Source organism: Pollicipes pollicipes, unplaced genomic scaffold (genome assembly GCF_011947565.3).
Source record: "Pollicipes pollicipes isolate AB1234 unplaced genomic scaffold, Ppol_2.1 Scaffold_7261;HRSCAF=8764_pilon_pilon_pilon, whole genome shotgun sequence".
Lineage (NCBI taxonomy): Eukaryota > Metazoa > Arthropoda > Thecostraca > Pollicipedomorpha > Pollicipedidae > Pollicipes > Pollicipes pollicipes.
This window is the reverse complement of record NW_023597054.1, coordinates 29,293,723-29,317,377: the sequence shown is the minus strand read 5'-3', so window position 1 is coordinate 29,317,377 and position 23,655 is coordinate 29,293,723. Positions and strand designations below refer to the sequence as shown.

The 23,655-nt window shown below is 53.1% G+C and overlaps 2 protein-coding genes across 3 annotated transcripts; one reads left to right on the top strand and one right to left on the bottom strand.

Moving 5' to 3' along the window:
- Positions 1–481: 481 nt before the first annotated feature.
- PIG-A (phosphatidylinositol glycan anchor biosynthesis class A) lies at positions 482–9,566 on the top strand. Of its 2 annotated transcripts, none has more exons than XM_037235633.1 (13): positions 482–549; positions 1,143–1,258; positions 1,528–1,684; positions 2,129–2,308; positions 2,791–2,837; positions 3,604–3,718; positions 3,927–4,019; positions 4,490–4,603; positions 5,038–5,129; positions 5,474–5,559; positions 6,324–6,509; positions 7,366–7,465; positions 9,019–9,566. In XM_037235633.1, exons 2-12 carry the CDS (start codon positions 1,242–1,244, stop codon positions 7,407–7,409), a joined length of 1,131 nt encoding a protein of 376 aa, XP_037091528.1. In that variant the 5' UTR covers positions 482–549; positions 1,143–1,241; the 3' UTR covers positions 7,410–7,465; positions 9,019–9,566. The 2 variants fall into 2 exon arrangements, with proteins under 2 accessions (XP_037091528.1, XP_037091527.1); XM_037235632.1 differs by having other exon boundaries at positions 2,719–2,837.
- A 549-nt stretch (positions 9,567–10,115) lies between these two features.
- eIF3a (eukaryotic translation initiation factor 3 subunit a) lies at positions 10,116–23,490 on the bottom strand. Its single transcript, XM_037235099.1, has 14 exons — positions 23,344–23,490; positions 19,038–19,237; positions 18,398–18,546; positions 17,960–18,110; positions 17,301–17,498; positions 16,732–16,940; positions 16,288–16,459; positions 15,561–15,761; positions 14,766–15,206; positions 14,043–14,252; positions 12,919–13,095; positions 12,385–12,549; positions 11,954–12,168; positions 10,116–11,586 (listed from the first exon to the last, which is right to left on the bottom strand). Exons 1-14 carry the CDS (start codon positions 23,393–23,395, stop codon positions 10,440–10,442), a joined length of 3,687 nt encoding a protein of 1,228 aa, XP_037090994.1. The 5' UTR covers positions 23,396–23,490; the 3' UTR covers positions 10,116–10,439.
- Between the last annotated feature and the right edge of the window lie 165 nt (positions 23,491–23,655).

The following is a 23,655-nucleotide window of genomic DNA, read 5'->3' as shown; positions in this document are numbered from 1 at the left end:
ACATATCGTAAATAATCATAAAACAGGTACATGTATACTCTTACCATCAAACTTAAATTATTAGAATAGCGAACATCCGAACGCTGTAAACACAGCAACCGCGACCCCGGGGCCATTTCTATGTTCCAGATGACCTAACCTAACCTAACCTAGCCTAGCCTAGCCTAGCCTAGCCTAGCCTAGCCTAACCTAACCTAATCTAACCTAACCTATCCTTTCTTAACTTAATTTAACCTAACCTAACCTAACCTAACCTAACTTAACCTAACCTAACCCAACGTACACCTAACCTAATAAATCCAGTAATGTTAAGTCCTTAAACGATCCCACTTCATGCAACTCCAATGATACAACATCGCTCGTTTGCTTGGATACGTAAGAAACACAATTCATTGCATTCTTGTTACCCTGGCCCTTTATATTTTTATGGATCTTGATGCGCAGTAATGTTGTGACCACGCACCAATAACGTACCGGTGGCACCGGGCCGTGGTTGCTGTGTGCTTGCAGCGCCCGGATGCTCGCTATCGATATTAGTTAAGTTAGAAGGTAAGAGCATAGATGTACCTGTTTTATGATTATTCACGGTATGTGCTGCCTTTAAAACGACGATCGATGTACAATGCTCTTTGTTAACATTAGGTATCAATGCATACCATGGCCTTAGCCCTACCCCTATACCTTCTCCTAATCCCTACCCCTATGCCTGTTCGCACCTGGACCTCTATTTCTACCCTTACTCCTTCTCCCATTCCTACCCTTTCCCCTACCCCTGTCCCTCCCTCTTGCTCTGTAACAGGGGGGGGGGGGGGGCTTTACCGCATCCTCAGCTGACTTATGTTTTAATAATCGATCAGCATCGCTGTCTTCTTTTGCCACTGTGGTCTGGTGCTAGTATGAGATTGCAATTAGTTGGTTTTCAGTTGAAGAAGATACAATGCTACTGTTTTATACTGGTTGGCATGTTGTGGTCTAAGAAGTCTTATATAGTTGTCCTGTAAAGATTGCTATATTCTGAAAGGCTGTGGGCGCCCCAATTGACACCTGATGTTGTATGCTGTGATCAGGAACATAACAGCTATCTGATATTTGCTATTTCCTTCAAATATTTTGTCTAATGTGTGTTCCATATTCTGCCGCAGATGATGAGAGCGGCCTTGATGATGAGACTTAGTGACCTGGTGTCTGACAGCTCCCAGCTGTAATTTTCAACATGCTGGGCTAGTAGTAGTAGAGACATCATGAAGTACAGCATATGGTAAGAAGTACAGCATAAGTAAGATAGAACCAGCCCTTATTGCTGTGTAACACATGCAGTAACTGGATAATACTTTTCAGATTCTTGCTAAGACAGATACAGCTGCACACATGTTGTCGCCATGTTGTCATGTTGTCAACAAAATATGGAGCAAGTTAGCCATTGCATGATCAGCAACAAACTTTAGATGAGTGTTGCATATTTTGGGTTTACATTTATCAACCAGAGGCCATTTTGTCAGGAACTCTCATTGTGTTCTGGTCTTTCAGCATGGTTTCAGACTTCTTCTACCCCAGCAGCGGCGGGGTCGAAGCCCACGTGTTTCAGCTTTCACAGTGCCTCCTGGCTATGGGTCATAAGGTGATCCTGGTAACACACAGCTATGGGAACCGGGTTGGCATTCGGTATATGACAAATGGTCTCAAGGTAAGTCCATAATGAGCAATCTAAAAATAAAAATAACTAGCACTTGCCGCAGGCTTGTGGAGGTCGAGTTGTGCTGTTACAAGTGCTGGTGTGTGTGCTGGTTGGAATTATTTATACATTAGCTGACAGCACATAGTTGCTAGAACTTTGTTTATATGATGCGTCATTGCCACTTTTGCAATTGATTCACACTTTTGTTACCCCGCTGTTGTTTTTAGTGGAGTATCTGCACTTAGCACACACACAAGCACACACAAGTGCTGGTGTGTGCATTTTCAGAATTATTTGTACATTAGCTCAAAGCACATAGTTGCTGGAGCTTTTGTTTATATGATCTGTCATTGCCATTTTGGCAATTGATTCATACTTTTTGTAACCCTGCCATTGTTTTCACGGGGGTATCTGTGCTTGTCTTTACTTTTCTGAATGTGTTTGTGGCTGCAGGTATACTACTGCCCATACAAGGCCTTCTACAAGGGCAGTGTCCTGCCCACCATGTTCACAACGCTACCACTGTTGAGGCACATACTGATTCGAGAGCAAGTTGAAATCGTCCACGGCCACTCTGCGTTCTCCACGCTGGCCCATGAGGCCATGTTACATGCTCGCGGCATGGGCATAAAGGTATGGCCACCTTGCGTTCTCCATGCTGGCCCATGAGGCCATGTCACATTCTCGCGGCATGGCCGTAAAGATGGGGCCACACCAAGTGTCTACGTGGGGCAGGAATGCGAAGGATGTGCCAGATGCACTCCTGCGCATGAGCTGGTCCGTGCGTGATCAACATCTAGCAGTTCAGCACACATTTGCATTCACATGATTTGATTTGAGTATGCCACTTGATCTGTACCTCATGCACAAAATGTCTTATTATAGCCATAATCTCACTGTCCACGACTTGATCGGTGTGTGCGGCTGTGTACGCCGTCCAAATTAAGAGGCTCCGCGAACGTGGTCTCAAATCCGAGCTGGTGAGATATTCGTCACGACTGATGGGCTGCCTGTTGGGCTTTACCAACATCGGCTCGTTACAGACGGTATTCACCGACCACTCATTGTTCGGCTTCGCGGACGCGTCGGCGATTATCACCAACAACTTCCTGCAGGTGTCGCTGGCCGACGTAGACCACTGCATCTGCGTCTCCTACACAGGGTACGGCCTGCTCGCGGGCCGCGTCCGCACGCGGGCCCCCGCGTCGGTTTTCATGCAGCAGCTCACATCTCTGCCATCCTCTGACATAGCGGGTTACTTCTCCCCATGTGAGAAGTTTTCTTGTGTGTTTGTTAATGTGGGTGCGAAAGCAGTTGAAGACGTGCTACAGGTGCATTAAATGCAGCAAAAAGTGATAAAGTAAAAGCCTTACAAAGGACGTAGGGTATTTTGCAAAGGTATGGGTGCAAACTGTTCGGGCTGCTGGCCTCAGCGCACCAAGCTTGTGTTAGGCGTGTCCTGAACCGGCCTGTCAGCGCGCTGGCTGGCGCCGGCCGCTGTCAGCGCGCTGGCCGGCGCCGGCCTCTGTCAGCGTGCTGGCTGGCGCCGGCCGCTGTCAGCGCGCTGGCCGGCGCCGGCCGCTGTCAGCGCGCTGGCTGGCGCCGGCCGCTGTCAGCGCGCTGGCTGGCGCCGGCCGCTGTCGGCGCGCTGGCCGCGCTGGCCGCTGTCAGCGCGCTTGCCGGCGCCGGCCGTTGTCGGCGCGCTGGCTGGCGCCAGCCGCTGTCGGCGCGCTTGCCGGCGCCGGCCGCTGTCGGCGCTCTTGCCGGCGCCGGCCGCTGTCGGCGCGCTGGCTGGCGCCGGGGTCAGCGCGCTGGGCTGGCGCCGGCCGCTGTCAGCGCGGCTGGCTGGCGCCGGACGCTGTTCGGCGCGCGCCAGCATGCTCAAGCCCTGCCCTGACCCGCCGCCCTGTACCGCCCGCCCGTCGCAGTAAGGAGAACACCGTGCTCCGCGCCAGCGTGCCGTCACACCGCGTGTCGGTGATCCCGAATGCGGTGGACAGCGCGGCCTTCACCCCTGACCCGGCGCGCAAACGTCAAGACCGGGTGAGCGCCAACCGACGGTGGCCGCGTGAAAGACGATTTTCATCGCGGCTGGAGTTGTCTGCGTATGCTCCGGCGTTTGTGTGCTGTTGGCGCACTGGAGAACGGTGGTCCGTGCTGATGTGGCTATATGAATATCGTCGCTTCCCGGCTGGTTTGCCGCGTATTTCGCGCGGGTGCCGCTGTTGCAGCGTTCGCCTTCGACCGGCAGATAACCGTGGTGATGATATCCCGGCTGGTGTACCGCAAGGGGGCAGACCTGTTAGCGGCCCTCATACCTCTCGCTTGTCGCCGCTACAGCCAGGTGAGTGGACTGGCGTGGCGGCCCTCATGCCGCTCACCAACCGCCGCTACAGCCAGGTGAGTGGGCTGGCGTGGCGGCCCTCATGCCGTTCACCAACCGCCGCTACAGCCAGGTGGGTGGGCTGGCGTGGCGGGTCTCATACCGCGCGTCTGCCGCCGCTACAGCCAGGTGAGTGGGCTGGCGTAGCGGCTCGACGTGGGAATCCTGTCAGTGGCTCGCCATTAACCTGGCCAGATCCGGACGGCCGTCCAGCTCTACCGGTTCAGAGTCCAGAGTTTTTGATGTCGGTTACATTGATGCAACCGCAGACAGAGCCAGCCGAACAACGCGGCGTTAGCTGAATGTTCAGCGTTTATTGTTGGCCATGCGCAGCTGAAATCCGCGCTATGCTGAGATGGCGGTCGGCACGAGTTTGTAGCCTTGACATGCTACGTCAAGTAAAAACACGTTTCACCTGGCCGTCCCGTCAGATGCACTTCCTGATCGGAGGGGACGGTCCGAAGCGCTCTATGCTGGAGGAGACCACTGAAAAGCACCACCTGGCCGACCGGGTCACGTTCCTGGGCGAGCTGAAGCACTCGGATGTGAGTTCGCCTCCGGCGCTGTGCGGCGTGTGCGTGTGCGCGTGCGGCGTCGCGCGTGGCGCGTGCCGTGCGTGTGGTGTGTGTGGGTGTGGGTGTGATGTGGGTGTGGTGTGGGTGTGGGCTGTGGGTGTGGGTGTGGGTGTGTGAGTGTGAGTGTGTGTGTGCGTGTGCTGTGTGCGTGTGCGTGTGCGTGTGGCTCCGTACCTAAGAGACGGCCGGCGGTTGCCTCGAGCTCTCCGCGTCACCTCCCGCTCTCAGTTAGCCGTTTGTAGTCTCAATGCCTGACCTGCTCATCCAAGTGCGGCCGTGTGTGTATGTGTGCAGTAACCTCTGCTTGACAGCATGTTCTGCCGAATCTGGTCTTGTCGTGCTAATGACTTGTTCACGGCTGCGTGATCGCTGAGCCAGCCGTCACCGCTGTGTACGCTTCCCAGGTGCGAGACGTGCTGGTGCAGGGTGATATCTACATCAACTGCTCGCTGACCGAGGCCTTCTGCATCGCCATAGTCGAGGCGGCCTCTTGCGGGTCAGAGCTTCGACAGGACGACCTGAGCGGTTGTTGCTGCTAGTTTTCTGGTGGAAAGGTCTCATGAGACTTCTTTGTCAGCTTTTGGGATAGCAATGACCTAAGCCGCTGCGTGCGTGGTGAAAAAATCCAAAGAGCATAAGTCGAGATCTGATGACTGTTGACCCTCGAAACTGTGATCTGTATCACAACTTTGAGTAGCCTCACCAGAACGCCCCGTCTGGGCTCGCAGCGGTGTCTGTAGTCTTGCGGTCTACACCCCTGCCCGTGTATAGCAGCACCCCCGGTGGGGTGTTACGGGGAGCACGGGCGTCACTGAACGACCGCTTCTGTGCGCCGCCCAGCCTGCAGGTGGTCAGCACCAGCGTGGGAGGCGTGCCGGAGGTGCTGCCGCCCGACCTCATCTGGCTCACAGAGCCCACTGCCCAGTGTGAGTGTGACTGTCGCGCACCGTCACCCGCCGCCCAGTGTGAGCGTGACTGCCCGTGCCGGTACCCACCGCCCAATGTGAGACTCACTGTCGGCACCCACCGCGCAGTGTGAGTGTGAGTGCCCGCGCCGGTACCCACCGCCCAGTGTGTGTCTTTCATTGTCGGCACCCACCGCCCAGCGTGAGTGTGACTGCCCGTGCCGGTGCCCACCGCCCAGTGTGAGTGTGACTCGCTGCCGAGTTTTCTGTTTTCTGGCCCCAAGTGAAAAGGAATAATGGTAATGTGCGAAGTGTGCATTGTCTAATGGGACAGGTCACAGCTGTTTTTAACTCACTGACCTGACAAAAGGTCACATTTGCTAAACGCTCTGATATCTAACCCGAAGTCTACCCACTGCTCACCGGTCTCCTTGCCCATCTAAATGTAAACCAAAAAATGTTGCTTTGTGTGGGACGCTAAATCACGCTCGTTACACGACTGTGACTTATTTGAATGAACGGTAAGTCGCAGGCAAGTACTGATTTTTTGTGTGATGGAGGTTGACTCCAAGGATCTCCTGGCCTCGTAGTCAGCACTGTTGACATGTGAGAGGACCGCAGTGACTGTGGGCATCTCTCGCGCAGTGGTGGCGGTCGGTCTGCCTGTTGCCCATATGTAACTGGAGTTCCCTCCGTCGATAGCGATTCTCTTCGGTCTGGACGCGGCGGTGGCGGCGTCGGCCTGCCCGTTGCCCATATGTAACCGGAGTTTCCTCCGTCGATAGCGCTTCTCTCCGGTCTGGACGCGGCGGTGGCGGCGTCGGCGCGGCCCGGCCTCTGCTCGCCCTGGGAAAGACACCGCCGCGTCGCTGCCATGTACCAGTGGCAGGAGGTGGCGACCCGCACCGAGCGCGTGTACGGACGCCAGTCTGGGCAGCGCCGCGGCGCACCACCCGCCAGCAGGTCCAGAGGTGTGCATCACACTCGGATGCGCCGGCGGTGGCACGGCCTCGGTCGTTGCTAAAAGCGGGAAATTTCGAGGTTTTCGCTGGAGAATAGATGTGTGTACGTGTGTTTTGGTAGTCTATCGCCCCGCTCCTTGCTGTCCATTTTCCGTGCCCTATACGTTAGCTGAGCTGGAAGTTGGAAGGTTTTAACTGCCTTCCGCTACGTTTGGAAGACTGACGGAAAGTGGCACAGTTGCTGAGTTAGGTAATGTACGAAATGGAGCACTAGTATTTCGGCTGAATCTGAGATGAGCGTTTTTTTTCCTGGTTGCCAGATAAGTCGTAATTGGTCTAATGGTGCTTTGCATATGATTGCGTTCTGACCTTTGAAGTTTTTTCAAAGAATGCTTTTCCAGCAAGTCGCGAAATACAAATCCGCGTAGGCCTCTGTTTTCTCCCGTGATTTTGGGGAATGTGTGTTCACTCTTCACTGTGTCTTGGTCGTGTATATGCGGATACAAGGAAGCAGGATATGTTAGAGCTAGACTTAAGATGCTGTGGCCCTTCTACGACACTAAGTCACTTCAGAAACCCCTACTTCACTTCGTGCATCTCAGAATGGTAAGACTAGTGCCATGGTGGCGGCGTCAGGTGGGGTTTATGAGATAGGGTAGGCGACATGTTCGAAATGGATCCGTGCATTTTCGTAGCTACTCTGCAGTCAGTACGAAACGGCTCGCGTGCGCCAAGGCTAGCTATGACAAGTTCAGTTGTTTGTAGGTGGTGCATTCAGTAATGCTTGACGGACACACGAACGGTATCAGGAGGACTGAGCGGATCGCAGCTGTAGCTCTGACACTTCCTCGGATGTCTGCCGCAGGTACCTGTCCATGGCGCCTCTGTCGGGCAAGTTCATGGTCGTGATTTTGTTCCTGCTGAAGTTGTATTCGGCTCTGCTAGAACGACTGCAACCTAGGGAGGTCAGTATGGCGTTTGCGGGCTTTCGTTAGAGCGGGAGAACGGTCAGCAACTTTACAGGATCCAAAATATCGAGTCCTGATAAAATACAGAGTCCTGAACTCCACAATTCCTATTGTTATTGCAGCCACTCTGGGTAAATCCACAGAAGGGTCGTATTATCCGTCCCTGTGGCTGATCACAACCTGGAATAGCGTTGCTTTCATGTGATTTACACCATCGACGTCATTCCCGTTACTCATCACGATATGTATGCCAGAGGGCTGGTTTGAGAGTCCAGTACACGGTCACGCATAACAGGGTACTGAGAAACCACGATCTCACGATACCAAACTCTGCCTTAGGATAGCAAAGACAGCTTTCGGTCGCGTGGCTTCCTCGAGCCCCGTCTAGTCGAGGGTGCCATCGTGATATCGGACGCGGTCCCGCCTCCTTGTCACGCTATATTATCGGGCGGCCCGGCGCTCGGAGCCCCGGCTGCACGCTCCTTGAGAGATCGCCAATGAATGGCAGCGACAGATATGTGTCACACTGTCTGTGTCTTGGATCCGATGAGCACGACGTTCAAGGTGGTATGAGTCCTTTGCTGTGAATCTTGCTCGTTTTATGTGTAGAGAATAGCTGTTTGACCGAAGGAGGGCCTCAACTTGTGTCATTTCTCGTAGAACGACCTGGTAGGACGACTGCAATCTGATACAACGGACTGTGTCTTCTCTGTATGCATGTCCTGTGGCATGATGACGAATCCCTGGCATCTATCAGACAGCTTGAGTAGTTTGTTGCAGCCTTATCTTGCTGCCTGTGGCGCTCGCTCTTCGTCTTTACTGTGGTTGGCAGCTCGTGTGTGATCATGTATGCATTGCTTACTTTTTACTTAGCTTTCTGATCTCATGTTCAGCCAAATGGGGATCATGTGGTGTCGTCTTAGTGTCTGTTCAAAGAACCGTAGAGTGGAAAAACTGAGTGGATCTTTTCGTTTATGGTTTGGATTTGACGGGTGTGGATGGACCAGGGGACTACCAGGGCCAGCTCACATGTGTGGTGGTGGTGGTGGACATCTTGACGGTCCGTGTGAGGCGCTGTGCGCCAGGCTGGAAGCACGCTCATTCTCCAATTGAAGTCTTCAACGGAGTACAAGCATGCTTCTTGTGCTTATTCTACGCTACTTTCAAGCCCCAACTCAGCCTGCCCCATGACCTGACGGATCAGGGGAGAGCAAACTCTGTGCCATGTTTGCCTTTGTATCATTGTTTCAAAATCTCCGTCGGTGACCTACCCATATTGATGCGCGTTTTTCTAAGCGCGCGAATTTAATGTTCGCCAGTGGTCTTGTCAAAACTCATGCCTGAGGAAGGCCCAGGGCCGAAAGCTTGTCCCCGACATTATTACATAAAGTTTGTTATCATGAGACTGGTTTCTTATAACTCTGCTGTGCGTTTTCGTAATACGGTATGTCGTAAAACGCGATTGCTAAGCGCCAGCCAATTAAAGCCTTGTTTCACGAAGCGGTTGTTGCACGTTGGTGTTTACAATGTATACGTCTGCCAATTTCCAGGAGATCGAAATAGCTCAGGACTGGGGCCACGAAATCGAGTCGGCCCAGGACTGGGACCAGGGCATCTCTGGGTAGCCCAGGCCTGAGAGTCGGACTGCTGGTGCACCCCGTGCTCACAGCCGGGCGAGCTCCGAACTAGCGTATGAACCAAGCCACAGCGCTGAGTGTGGACAGCTGGTTACGCCCGGCTTTGGCTCCAGTACGCGAAGCCCAAGTTTTGCTCCCGCAGACGGCGCTGAAAGTTAGTCACTCAGAGCTTCCAGTGACCGAACGTGTGATACTCAATCACCTGACAGAGCATGCGCTTGTTGCGCAGCCGTTGGTCAGCCATTGTTGTCGCATTGCGATTTCCAAATCGTACGCCAATAGTGGTATTGTGGACGCATTTTGAACAATACACCGTGCCTTTTTTGGACGCGTTTGGACCTTGGTCTTGTGGGCCGCATCTGAAAATGTTGTGGCAGTGCAATATTGATCCGGTTGTAATAAAGAAGTAATGCATTTAGTCTGAAGTAATGAAAGCATGTTGTAATGGAGATACACGTGAATGCGGTGTTTGACTTCTGTGTCGTAACGACGCGCTGCTGCGTAGTTTGTCCCAATGGTGGCAGCCGCGGTCGCGGCGCAGGTAAGCGGCCAGCCCTGGTCGTTGCAAGGCCGAGGAACTACGCGGCAAGACTTGCAAAGTGGTAATTTCGATCCTTGCATGCGAACCATGCTTCATGATAGGCCAAGGCGTAGCCTGTGACCCATGTGCGGTGTGAGCGCGCCCCGCGAGCGACCGGGCTTGTTCTGCCTTCTCTGACCACGTCACCGAAGCGCTGGATTTGTTGGCAGCAGCTCGGCAAGCCAGCACAGGACGAGTAACTTGCATGGCCATCATGCCTGTTGGAATCCCCCGCGCCTGCCGCACGCTGACCGTGACATGACCCGGGCCTCCCGAAGCGGGCAGGGGCCGCAGCGATTCCCGTAGTGGCGCTGTAATAGTGCAGGTTTTAGTAGCGGCGTTGTGTAACGGCGCGGCATAACCGCGCCGTAAACCGCCGTTGAGTAGCCGCGCTCTGGGATTTCGTTCCATGCGGTAAATAAAAAACGGATGTTTTAATGGTGCTTTATTTGCTGAAGGGGCGCGGGATACAAGCAGTAGCAGTTTATCCAAGCCTGGAGCGTAAAAATGCAACGGAAAACCTCTCCCTATATTCTGCTTGAAATCTCCGTACAGATGCATCGCGCCAAAACCAATTACTTTCAACACCCACAAAATTGTTAGGATCAACATGCCAGGACTGGTGACTCAGTTTGGGGAAAGCCTACACCGCAGCGGTACATACTAGAAGCCAATATACATGAGAGTTCACCGACGCCGAAACGAGCATGGCCAGTTCCCGACCCGCGACGCTGGGGCAGGCCTCGAACATCCCTTAGCGGCGGGCTTTCGTCCAGCCATCCTCCTCCGGCTCGCTCTGGGCCGGCTTGGGCGGCGGCGGCGCCTCTTTCCTGGGCTGCTCCCGCTGCTCCTCGCGCCGGCGCCAAGCGTTGGCAGGCGGCGGCGCGGCAGGCAGCGTCTTCTCGACGCGCGGCGGCGGCGGCGGATCCTCGCGGCGCGGCGGACCGTCCCGGCGCCAGGCGCTGCCCTCATCCCTGCGCGGAGGTCCGTCGTCCCTGCGCGCCGGGCGGTCATCCCGTCTCCACGCTCCGTCGTCCCGGCGCGGAGGTCCGTCGTCCCTGCGGGGTTCGTCGTCGCGCCTCCACCCGCCGTCGTCTCTGCGCGGTCCATCATCTCTGCGCGGTCCGTCGTCCCTGCGTGGGCCGAAGTCCCTGCGCGGCCCGTCGTCGCGTCTCCATCCCCCATCGTCTCTGCGCGGTGGTCCGTCGTCCCTGCGTGGTCCATCATCGCGTCTCCATCCTCCATCGTCTCTGCGCGGTCCGTCGTCCCTGCGCGGTCCATCATCGCGTCTCCATCCGCCGTCATCCCGGCGCGGTCCGTCGTCCCTGCGTGGGCCGAAGTCCCTGCGCGGCCCGTCGTCGCGTCTCCATCCTCCGTCGTCCCTGCGCGGTGGTCCATCGTCGCGGCGCGGCCCGTCGTCACGTCTCCATCCACCGTCATCTCGGCGCGGCGGCCCGTCGTCTCTGCGTGGTCCGTCATCGCGTCTCCATCCTCCATCGTCTCTGCGCGGTGGCCCGTCGTCCCTGCGCGGTGCGTCGCCACGTCTCCATCCGCCATCGTCCCTGCGCGGCCCGTCGTCCCTGCGTGGCCCGTCGTCCCTGCGCGGTCCGTCGTCGCGGCGTGGCCCGTCGTCCCTGCGCGGTCCGTCGTCCCTGCGCGGCTCGTCGTCCCTGCGCGGTCCGTCGTCGCGGCGCGGTCCGTCGCGGCGCCAAGCGCCTTCGCCGCCGTCGCCGTCGTCGCGGCGCGGCGGCCGCCAGCTCTCCTCGCGCGCATGCTCGCGCTCGCGCCAACCGCCGCCGCGCTGATCCGACTCGACCGGCCGCTGCAGGCGTTTCTCCTCTACCTCGCGCTCCTTGGCCTGCTGTCGGGCGAAGATGGCGTCCAGCTGCTCCTTCCGCTTCCTGCACGGCCGACCGGTGCGAATGTTAATCGCGGCCAGGATCGGTCTACGGGCCTATGGTGTGTGCAGGGATTACCAGGATGCATGGAGGTTGGAGGGACGGAACGACCAAACACCACGCAGTCTCACACGAATGAACTGACACTCATGAGATCACCAGCAAATGAATGGCTGGTGGCCTGCGATGGCGCTGTCAATATCCGATAAAATCATGCAAATCGCCGCCGTGAATCGGCCTGAGCCTTTCTCAGTATGACTTAGCACACAGTACACAACTGTCCGCCGCCCATATCAGAGCTTGTCTCGCATCCCAGGATACAAGACACCCCGATCGCGTCAGGAGGCGTCCTGCCAGCGTGTGGGCGTACCTGCACTCCTCGGCCTCTGCCGCCTCCTTCTCCTCCTGCAGCCGCTCGGCCTCCTCACGCTGTCGCTTGGCCTCTTCGTCGCGGCGCCGCTGCTCCTCCTCCTGGCGCTCCGTCAGCCACTGCTGGCGCCGCTCCTGCTTGCGCTGCTCCTTGCGCTGCTCGAGGCGCTCGCGCCGCACGTGCGCCAACATTTTCTTGAATTCCTCCTGCTTCGCCTGGAGCGGCCGGCACGCGCGGCGTCAGATGCTGGGCACTGAAGACCCACGGCGCCGCCCCCGCAATGCGCCCCACCATTTCATTTTGCTGTGAGCACCACTCCAGCTTAAAGCACTGGCACTACCTGATCAACTGGCATACATGGCGACCAGGACAGAACTTAGTGCTAACATGCTGAGATGGCTTACATTCCACAACCACGTGGCGAGCTTTACCTGGAAGTCGCTCTTTCTGGCCGAATTCAGCTTGCTCACGAACTTGTCCTTGTCTTCCTTCATGCGTGCCATGCGGCCCTTGTGCTTGATAGCTTGGTTGTGCTCTTCGATGGCCTTGGCGACCACGTCCTTCTGCTGCTCGTCCCAGAGCGCCCTGCTCTCCACCTGAGCGCAGACGGGCCACACAGCAGTTAGTACCAAGTTGCCCACATAAAAGAGAATGACAGAGGGACGGTATCACGATGCCAATTGTGGCATGACCAATATTCCTTTCCAACTACTGCAATAACCTTTTTACAGACTAGACTGACTACATACATGAGCCTGGACTTTACATATGCTTCATAATTTAACAAGAGCGGAACAAAGTATTGTTGTGCATTCCACAATTGTGATGCAACTATGAACACACAGTGTCAACAGCAAATTTAAGTTACACATCAATTTTAAAATTTGAACATATGGGCCCCATTTGAGCACTGGGCCCCGCACAGCCTGGAGCCACCCCGCCCTCCCCCTCCCCGCTGTGCCCACCTTCTGCTGCTGGTATTTCTCCTTGACGAGCGGTATCTCCTCCAGCCGTTTGGCGCGCTCGAGATGGTCCAGCCGACGCCACTGATTGGTCAGCTTCTGCGCCTGCTCGCGCCGCTCCTTCTCCAGCTCCTCTACCTGGCGCGCCATGATCTCGTCCGCGTCCATGCTCATCAGCTCCTGAGGGCGTGTACCGTGCAGGTTTTTGAGCCTGGCCCTCCAAGCCATCGCCACCTCCACACGAAGATTTTAAACAAGTAAAAGCTCGCCGCCGCGCACATTTTGCCTCTTTCGCTGATTTCGAATGGAAACCCAACTACTGGGCATGAGTTGAGCTAATGCCCCACATATTATGCTACCCGATCAGTTGTCAGTTTGATTGCTGCAAATCATAGATGGCTGCACCAATTGCTAGTAAACCTGCCTGTTTTCATCAGCGCGTTCACGTGAGCAATACAAGCCGTCGCCGTCGCAACTAGAGCGAATATTCCGTAACGCCCGACTGGAGTGGAGCTGTGGTGCTGTGGAGCTGATGGGGCTGTGGCACAACACCATTGGAGCTGGTAAGTGTTTGGATGATAGGTTCTCCCCACAAAATGGTATGGTGGAAGAAGTTAGCTCGCTAATAGCTCCTAATGCTACAACATCTCTGCCAAGTTTTCCCGTAACATGTGTCCGTTGGGAAGAATGAAACCACGACACTCACACGATTTCGTGTTGCCGTTACGGCCGAAGGCCGAAGGAAAATAGCCGTATGTGGTGTCCCATTACTTATCATCTGTTGCCATTACAAGGATGAGCTTGCGGTCATAATGGTTTGCTTGTTCCTGGCAAAATAGCCTTGAGCCCTTCTTTGGTGACCGTCATGCCTTTAATCGTCGGGCCCTCGTGCCACTCGTTGGCTCGGCGTGTCTTAAAATGCAATATGCACCCACTAACATATGGACCGACCCACTGGTGATTTCAACGCTACCAAAGATCACGATAAAATCACCGCACTCCACCTTAGGTGTCACTGGATTCAGACGCCTAACTTCCGTAATTACAGGGTTCCTCGACCCCTTCCGCGGCACTTCACCCAGAGAGCTTTTTACGGCTCCAACCGGCGTGCGGCGGCGCCATCTCACCTGCTCGTTGAACTTGCTGATGACCTTCTGACCGACGCTGGTGAGGCTTATCTGGGCGATCTTGGTCTTGAGCTGGCGGGCGTTGATGAGCTTGATCTCGTCCTCGCGCCGCTTGCGCTCGCGCTCGGTAGCCTCGCGCTCCAGGCGGCGCTGCTCCTCGGCCATCTGCTGGCGTTCCAGCTCCTCCTGGCGCGCCTTCTCCTCCACCTCCTGTCCAGCCGGGACACGTCACACCGCCGTCGCGCGTGTGCGCTGCGGCTGGGAGCCTCCCACCCAGTAACTGACACGCCAACGATTCACACGCAACTGTCTCCGCCGCTCCAGTACACACACAAAATAGCCAGCAAGGCATGTATCAGCCACAGTGTCCGGGCGCAGCGACCACGCCACACGGCGGGTACATCGTCCCGGAATCCATTCGCTTGGCTGGACACGTCGCTCTATATTTCGGTACTGAATAGGCCTACTAGGGGACATGCACATTGATGATCCCCAAACAACCTAGCCTCTGTTAAAGCATCTGGGTCATTAGCATATAATCGGCCACAGCATGAACACCGACATGGGTATCCAAGCTTGTAGTCCATAGCAACCTCCAAACAAGCCATCCCCTCCTCATCACGCCCGTCTCGACCACACCGCACGATACCCAACACCTGTAGCCGACAGATCGCACCAGCGCCGCGCCGCCCCGGTCCGAAGCGGGCGGGCCAGCGCACTGACCTTCTCGATGCTGATGGTCTCCATGCGCTCCTTGTGCTCCTCGATAAAGGCCTGGCGCGCCAGGATGCGGTCATGCTCCTTCTTCTTGGACATGTGGTAGCTGCGGTGGATGAGCGCGCGCAGGTCGGCGCGCTCCGTCTTCTTGTAGTCCGGGTCGACCGTCTGCCGGGCGCGGTGCAGCACCGAGCACATGGCCATCAGCTGGCAGCGGATCTGCTCGCTCGGCATCTGCTGCAGGGTCGGCCCCTCCAGCTCGTCCTCGCGCTGGAACTCGCTCAGCTCGGCGCCGAAGTGCAGCGCGCGCAGGCGGTGGTCGACGCGGATCTGCATCTCGTTGCGGCGCACGGCGTCGACCACGACGCGCTCCAGCTTGAACTCGGTGGTGAACGGGCACAGCTCCACCAGTCGGCGGAACTCGATCGTCTGATACACCTGCGCCACCTGCCGACAGCGAGACGGGACGCGTGGAGTGGCCGTCGCCCGGCAGGAGGCTGGACGGCGCTGGGCGGCCTTACGCGGGCACGCGCCGTCGGTCAGTCCACCCTCAGCATCAATAATCCATGGCAAGCAACTATAAAATAGTATTACACTGCCAAGTGGATGCATAGCCATATGTTTGTATACACATACTGTGTCTGATGCGTGAAATACATCAACTACCAAATGTGAGCATAAGCATGTTTGCATATGCATATGTATCTGATACATTTAATGTATCACGTATTGCACTGCAACTGTGGCCGGTCGTGTGCAGTTCGGACGATCGGCGGCCGTCCTCCGGCGGCGGCGCCGCACCTGTTTGATGAGTCGCAGCTGGGCCACCTGGTGCAGCGGCTCGATGTACCAGGCCAGCGTCTCCTGGGCCGGGTCGGCCGCCAGCGCGTCCGTGCACGCCTTGATCTTGTGGCATGCGTTCAGCGGATCGAACGTCACCTCCATCGCCTGGTAGAGCTCCATCAGCTCGGGGCCCACGTGCTGCAGCACGCTGTGGCGGCTCTGTCCGACAGGGCAGGTGGTCAGTGGGACGGGCCCGGCGTCCGCACCGCCCCGGGTCAGGCGCGGCCACTCCCTCTGCCCCAGCCGCCGGCCGGTACCACGGCCGCAGGACCACCACCACAGGGGGGACAATACGGAATAGCAATAGATAAAAGGCATACACAAATAACGACAAGAATATAAATATCAGAATATTCACCGCAGGCTAACAAGACGACGGAAACGCAGGAACAAGACGGCAAAAATAAGAACAAGAACATCAGTCTAGGGATAACAAGCATCAACCGATATCAGCACAGGAATACCAGAAACAGACGTAAGGCATATGATTATAGGAACAGGGACAAGTTGAACATCAATCCAAGAATACTAAATGCCACCATATGAGACTGAGATACAAGACCAAGCCACAAGACCGGCCACGTGTCTCCCCCTCTGAAAGCCTGTCGTATTCCGAGGCTCCAAGGCTCACGTCCAGTGCCGCGCGTACACAGCCGGCGCGGGCTGCGCCGAGTCTCCCTCTCACCAGATCCTTGATGAGCGACTCGCGAGTGGGCGCCTTGGGCATCCGGAGCAGGCTGGCCAGCCGCTCCGTTTTCTCCACCACGTTCTTCTCGATCTCCACGAATCGGTCGTACTCGAGGTGGGCGGGCGTCAGCGGCACGGCGAGCACGGCGAGCAGCACGCGGGACGCCATCCTATGCGGAACAGGCGGCGGCGGCCGTCAGCGAGGCAGCGCAGCTACACAGAATCACATCGCGTGGTAACTCGGTCGTGATCTGCTTCTTGCTTCGTTACATTAATCAAAAAGTTTTCTTGCTTGGTCACACTAATTAAAAAGCTTAAGACGCAATGCTCTTACAAATACGTGCTTACAGTGCTGACAAATGCCCTGACAAATGTATATTTTGTCAGTCCAGGTTTGCCTCATGTCTATGCAGCTACCTGCCTGAAACATATAAAATCTTACTTTTTCAGCTCATCACTGGACAGGTTCTTCTTGAGGTCCTTGGAGAGCTGGAAGAGCTTGAGGAGCGATGCAGCGTGGAAGAGCAGGTTGCCGGCCTTGGCGAACACAAGCGACAGCTTGCTGTGGTAGTTGGCCATCACCTGTCCCTTGGGTTTGGTCTTGGAGCGTGCCATCAGGCTGTGCAGCTCGTAGATGGCGCGGTAGCCCTCCTGAGGGCGGGTGACGTCGGTCTAACTCACGCTCACTCGCGGCAGACCGCGCCACTTCCCGAACACGGGCGCCCCAGGTTCAAACATCAGTCAATCAGACTAGCAAGCATGTAGGCAAACGTGGATGATGAGATCATAATTGGTCAATTGCTAGGTGTATGAGTACTTGGTATGTTGCCAAAAGTATCAAGAAATATCCACAGTTCAACAAATTCGGACGAATGAAGCCGTGAAGTCATTGGTCAGAATAGCTCATCGCACACAAGCACAAGAGGTGGTATCTTGGAACATCTCCTGCAATATATTTTCTATATATTTTAAGTCTCCATCATGTAACATGGTAAGGCCTCTGGACCGCACCTGCCACAGCTCCATAGTGATGGCATTATCAAGTTGAGCCAGCCAGGTCTCCATGTTCTTGGCGTGCGTTTCTCCATTGTTGAGGCTGATGGTGTTGGACGACGAGTGCAGCTTCAGCTGGTCCAGATGCTTCCGCAGGATCTCGCACAGCTTGCGGAACTCGGTCTTACGCTGGTACTTGACACAGAACCGGAACGCCTGCAGTCGATCCAGAAGCCGGTCAGACGGCGAACACTTGGGTACCGTAGCATAACGCCACGCCGCAGTCATCCGGGAGCGACGACCAATGAGTGTATCTACATACAGAACGCCATCAAATACACAACAGCTTACAGATTCCGGGTATATGCTCGTTTTATTACTTGCTATCACTGCGGCTTAACAGCACACACAGCTTGTGGGGCCACATGACTTTTTTCCCCACACACAGCTAGCCACTGTACTACCCACACCCACATATTTCACTGACCAGCTTTCAGGATCATTTAAGCAAAATCATTGAAAATTGCCAATGATTTACAGCTGCTGTTATGTTAATCACGTGCAACACCCCCTGCCAGCTCGTCGCAAAGACGCGACGGATGGACTAACGGCGTCCAGAGCGGAAGCGCTGCACGAGCAGAGGGCGCGTGGTGCCGCCGGGCAGCGGACAGGCGCACCTGGCGGGCCGTGTCATGGTACAGCGACTCGACGCGCGAGTTGGTCTTGAGCAGTTCCAGACACTGGCGGTACGACTCCCACAGAAACTTGACCCAGGGCGTCAGAATGGTGCGGTCCGAGCGGTCCTGCTTGTCCTCTCCGCTGACCGCACTGCGACGACGGAGCAGATGTGTCACCACCTCCAGCCGTGCCGAGTGCGGCACAACACACGCCTTGTGCACACTTAAAAAATGTCTCACAAGAGCAGACTCACACTGATGGGTGCATAGGCAGATGCTCAAAACATCAAACCCAGCCATCGCCACTACATGATCACAACTGATGGCACCTGCATCTCCTATGAATTGGACCTGGTCCCTTCGCAACGCCAGCCTCCGTGCAATGACCGCCGTCCGCCGGGGGCCGACCTCACGGGTGTCAGAAATGGCCGCCGTTACCTCAGCAGCAGCTGCTCGGGGCTGACGAGGTTCTCCAGGTCGTCCACCTCCTCCACAGCGTCCTGCGACTCCTTGCGCGCCGCCTCGGTCTTCTGCTCGGCGTTGCGCAGGTAGCCACGCACCACCGTCTCCAGAGAGGCCACGTTCACCTACGCAGATATACGGTCAGATATGTCCCACTGTACACATGTCACAGCCCACAGCCCACAGTACACAGTGGACACACACAATTTGCTCACCAGCCTGCCCAGATAACAGGCACGGTCCAATGCATGAAGCTCATGCACACTGAGACAGTAAAAAAACATCTCAATATCATATTACATCAAAACAGGCAATGCATGATGGCAGACCCATGTAATGATATTTGGAGAACTAGCACTGGATATATCCCATAGAGCAACATTGACCTGCATCTTTATGGACATTGGCCTATAAGTCTACTCCATGCAATGCTTCCCAGGAAATTTGCACCACTGGGATTCACCATATTTGTATCACATTCCCTAATCTAGATACTGAGCATGATTGTTGTCTATCACAACAGAATGATCATCTGTGATTACTATTCAAAGTGGCTACTTCTTCACAATTTGTAGCCATGGCTTTGTAAAAATAATCATAAAATTGTCATGCTCACATTCTGGCAGAAGTTCCTGTACTGGAAAAGACCCTCCTTGGCATTGTGGGACTTCTTCAACTCCACACAGAGGTCCAGGTACATGAACATGATGGGCTCCAACTCCTTCTCGGAGAAATTGTGCTGCCTATGGCGGCCGCGCCGGATAAACTCGTAGAGGACATCGAGAGCTCGGTCTTTCTTGCCCACCTCCAGAAGTTCTGCACAAAGGAACAAATCGGATGCCTATTAGAACAGGTCAAATGTTATCATATAGTAGTGGACAGCTTAGACCACAAGCTCATACCCTAGTCTGGAAACTGGGGCACATTTGAATACCATCCTGCATATTTGTCCTAGCAGCAGAAAGGAACAACACATCATCTCAGAATGAACCAACCACACAGAGAATGAACCAATAACACCAGCAAGCCAGCCCAATCTGATAGGGACCCACTCCAAACTTCAGCATTCTCCACATGTGCACAGGTGATCCCTACATCAAAATCACTCTCATATGCTCCTTGTACAACTTTGAGATTAGTCACCAACATGAAATCAATATCTAGAACATCACACTGCAATGAGCAGCAATGAGCACATCCATATTGTTACATATTACACAAAACATACACTACTGGGTAATCTATTGCACAGAACATATGGGCAAACTGTTATGTGGACATCACCATCACCATCTTGCATATTTGGAAAGGTATGGGGAAACTGCCACATAGACATCACAATCACCATCTTGCATATTTGCAAACATGTGGGGAAAACTGCCATGTGGATGCAGTAATATTGTTTCCTGCAAGAAGTCCAATAATCTGTTACAATATAGCTGAACATGCAACCATTTTCAATCTACTTTACATTGCTTCATCTTATTTGGTGGGGACTATACTCATCAATTTATGACAAATAAATCAATTCTGTCCAAAGTGACCTTTGATATTAACTTTAATCTCAAAAACCTGCTTGACTTATGTTTTAGCAACAACAGGACCAACAACTTGTGAACCCCTAGCTCCATCTGGTAAAATATTGACTAGACCTAAAGCTTTGCAGACCACAGTTTGTTTACTAGGGCTTTCGGGCACCACTGACTGCAGTGGTCATTTGGCAACCACAGACCACAGTTGAGTGACATGGTTTGACTATGTCCAGAGGTTTGCAGACAACAGCTTGAATGCCATGGTCTAAGTACAATGCTCATATGGTGGCTGCTCCCATCAGACACTTAAGCAGCCATTCCATGACTTGTATGGTGACGCACACAACTCATGCCGCATTGATGCTGCACCTGACCCTGTTAAACTCAGTCTAGGATCAGGCTCTGTTTCAGGACCAGGATCAAGCTCCAGGGCATGGTTCATGCATTGATAATCAAAACTGCCATCAAAAGTAAACAAAAAAATGCATAACTAGCAAGTTCCTACTTGTTCAGAAGAGCAACTGATCATGAACAAAACAGTTCTCTACCTAGCAATACAACAAATGAAAATACCTGGAAATACCTAGTCTTGACTGTTGAGGATGTCTTTTGACACAGGTTGGCAGCATTGAAACCTAACATGTGGTAAAAGTAAAGAGGGTGTATGTGGTGGAAAATGTGTAGCTGGTAATGCACACATCTCTATCAATTGTAAAAAGGAGCTCAGCAATGTCTTGTATTTGGCAAAAGCAAGTATTTGCAGTTCCATGTTTTTAAACAGTTGCTAAGCATCATATGGGTGATTGAACAGCTCCATGGAGCCAGGGAATGATGCCATCATGTCTCATTCATAACCAATTCAGGGCTGGGGGACATCTCCAAACATGAAGCATCTGCTGGGATGTAGAGCATCAGACATTTGACAGGTGTAAACATTGTGCATGGCAGAAAGATGGTAGGCTCTTGGTGGCAAATAGCCATGGTTAAGACCTATGGTATAAACACCAAGACTGTTACCTCGCTAGTGTGTGAAAAAATGTGTCTACCAATGACACCCTGAGCGCTCAGATGTTGGGCTCAGGCCTGCACTCCAAACACCTGCCTCTCCTGACAGGCCAGGGAGAAGCCAGAAAACATCTTGTATATGTCACAAGTGAACATTTCTGGATTGCAGGTGGAAATCATTGAAACACCATAAAAACTAACATAAAGGTACATGATGCCACACTAACAGTATACCACTAAATATAGTGTGAAGTGATCAAATCTTAGTTGGATAATTATCTTCAATTCTTTTACAATGTTGCCCTAATCAAATTTACATTTCAAGCTTTTTAAAATATTGTATCGAAGGCAAACAGTGACATCACACACCATTCCAAACATTCAATTTGGCACACAGAAACCCACAACTCGGCAAGTCCCCAGCTCTTGGGGAGAATATAGCATTGGAGAGAAGGTGTATTCTACACCAAGAAACTTGAGTTGAAAAAGTATGGAAACCCACAAAAGGGACATTAAAGAAAACAGAATTTTGGAATCAATCTACAGTACATCACCACAAAATTGTGATCTGAGTGTAGTGCCAAAGCAGTTTGTTATTTTCTGTTGAGCAGAACTTTTGATTTTGTTTATATAATTATTTCCTTTTAGCTCTTCCTTTCATTTGAGCAGAATTTTGCCAATTCAAATTTTCAAATCCTTCAAGTCCTAAAAATAAATATCAAAACTGATATACTGCTTACAGAGGCTCTGCTGTTGAAGACTGCAACTCAGTGTGTGCCATTTATGCAGCCTTCCAAATATTCTTGGCGGGGCCATGTGCAGGTGCAGTGTCAGGTGACAATAGCAGGATTGGTTGATAGTATGCATAAAATTAATGTATAAATTCAGCCCAGTGTCATCCACTCAGAAGTTCTGTATCAGACTCAATATTGGTGAGTAGATGTAGAGGTGCTAACCACATCTGGCTGGCTTGTTCCATGGGGAGGAAATAATTCCTCCACCCCCTGCTGCACTGACCTCTGAGCCCTAATCATGCAGCAGCCTGACATTTCAGATGGTGTGGTATTGTATATAACTTTGTGGAGTGGGTGAGCAGAGAAACATTCAAGCCTAAATAAGGCAAAACCTGTTCTTCCTGACTTTGATAAAATTTCTTCTGAGGATTGGGGGAGTGGCTAACATCCCATCCAACTGAATAGGAAACTACATCTCTGATCCAAATTAAGTATATCTAGGTTGGCAAAAGCCTAGGTGGGTATCATAACACCCAAGCATCTGTGCCCCATCTGAGAAAGGTTGTACCTTAGCTAGAAGGTAGCTGCATTAACTACCATGGCCCAGATGTTCCTAGTGATATTATTGTGACTTGCATGACATCTTTACTATAAATTTATCATCAAGAATTATTCAAGAGCTCTGGGGAATTATTCGAAAGGTGCACCACATTTCAAGCATTAGCTTCCATCAGCCTTGATGGAGACTCACACCTTTACCATCAAATTATCAATATCAATTTTCTATTAGCTCCATAGCCTCAAAAAAATATGATATGTGTGAGCATATACTTAGGGTAGCAACACTTACTTAGCTTAGGAAGCTTGAAAATTGAAGAACTGCAAGCAGCCAATCTTAAATGGACTTTGGCAATCACTGAGACCAGCTAGAGCATGGTGTTCACAATGATTTGCTGCTAAAGAATATTATTTGGCACCAGCTGTGAATACAGTGAAACTTCACCTGGGATTTTTTATTCTCACTTCACAGGCCATGATTTTAGAATTTTTGTTCTCGCCCCCAAGAGCCAAAATGGGTGCTAGTAGTGTAGTGGTTAATGCGTCTGCATTACCCACTGCAAGTCTGGGAAACCAGAGGCACAGGGTTTGATTTCCTGCAGTGCCTGTCCTTCCTGCCAGGATGAGAGGCAGGCGACGCCATATAGCCTCAGCAGCTGAGTGTGTCATAAAGCCCCAATGACACACACACACCCCAAGGGCCAAAACAAAATTTCAGATATTGGACTCTGCATCTTCTCCTTCCTTTAACTCTCAAAAATGATGATGTAGACAGAAATGCAGCCTCTTTGTGGTAAAACCACCCTGAAATATCAGATGCTGCAAATAAAATGTTCTGTTTCCATAACATAAGACCAGATGGTAAGTTTTAAGTACACATTTCAGCAGCTGTTAACACCTGGGTGTACAACTCTGCTCCAGCGACAAATCACAGCACATTCCATCCATCTCTCTTTAAGCTTCGATACCCAGTCTCTTAAAAACAGCTGCAAAATATGGCAGGCTTAACTGTGAACAAATATGCATGCATCTCATGCGGCGAAATGGCGACGCCTCCACGGCCAAGCCAGCAGCAGTCGCTTCCAATACATACCCAGAGCTCGCTTCCTGACATTTTCCGGTCTCTGAAAGTATCGAGAGACCATGGTGGCGACAGCTGTCGCAACCCTCTCCCAATATAATCGCAGAAATCCCCTCCGCGGTGACCTACAGCCCCACTCTCATGTGACACAATGGCTGACCGGAAACTGAGAGAGAAGAGGAATGACGTCACGACCCCAAATTCACCTCTAAAACGCTGCTATAAAATTCGTACCGGTGCCGGAGCCGCATGCTGTACAGCAACGTAAGCCAAGACGGCAGTATGTGCGTTGGAAACGTTCGCGAAAGTGGGGACAGATATAGC

What these genes read in the sequence shown, in the direction of transcription:
- PIG-A (XM_037235632.1), top strand. An exon ending in GTCGAGGCGGCCTCTTGCGG is followed by an intron (nt 5,130 to 5,473) that starts GTCAGAGCTTCG and finishes TGCGCCGCCCAG; the next exon opens with CCTGCAGGTGGTCAGCACCA. An exon ending in ACCCGCCAGCAGGTCCAGAG is followed by an intron (nt 6,510 to 7,365) that starts GTGTGCATCACA and finishes TGTCTGCCGCAG; the next exon opens with GTACCTGTCCATGGCGCCTC.
- eIF3a (XM_037235099.1), bottom strand. Translation starts at nt 23,395, where the DNA reads ATGGTCTCTCGATACTTTCAGAGACCGGAAAATGTCAGGAAGCGAGCT. An exon ending in ACCATGACACGGCCCGCCAG is followed by an intron (nt 17,499 to 17,959) that starts GTGCGCCTGTCC and finishes GATCGACTGCAG; the next exon opens with GCGTTCCGGTTCTGTGTCAA. An exon ending in AGACCATCAGCATCGAGAAG is followed by an intron (nt 14,253 to 14,765) that starts GTCAGTGCGCTG and finishes CCGGCTGGACAG; the next exon opens with GAGGTGGAGGAGAAGGCGCG.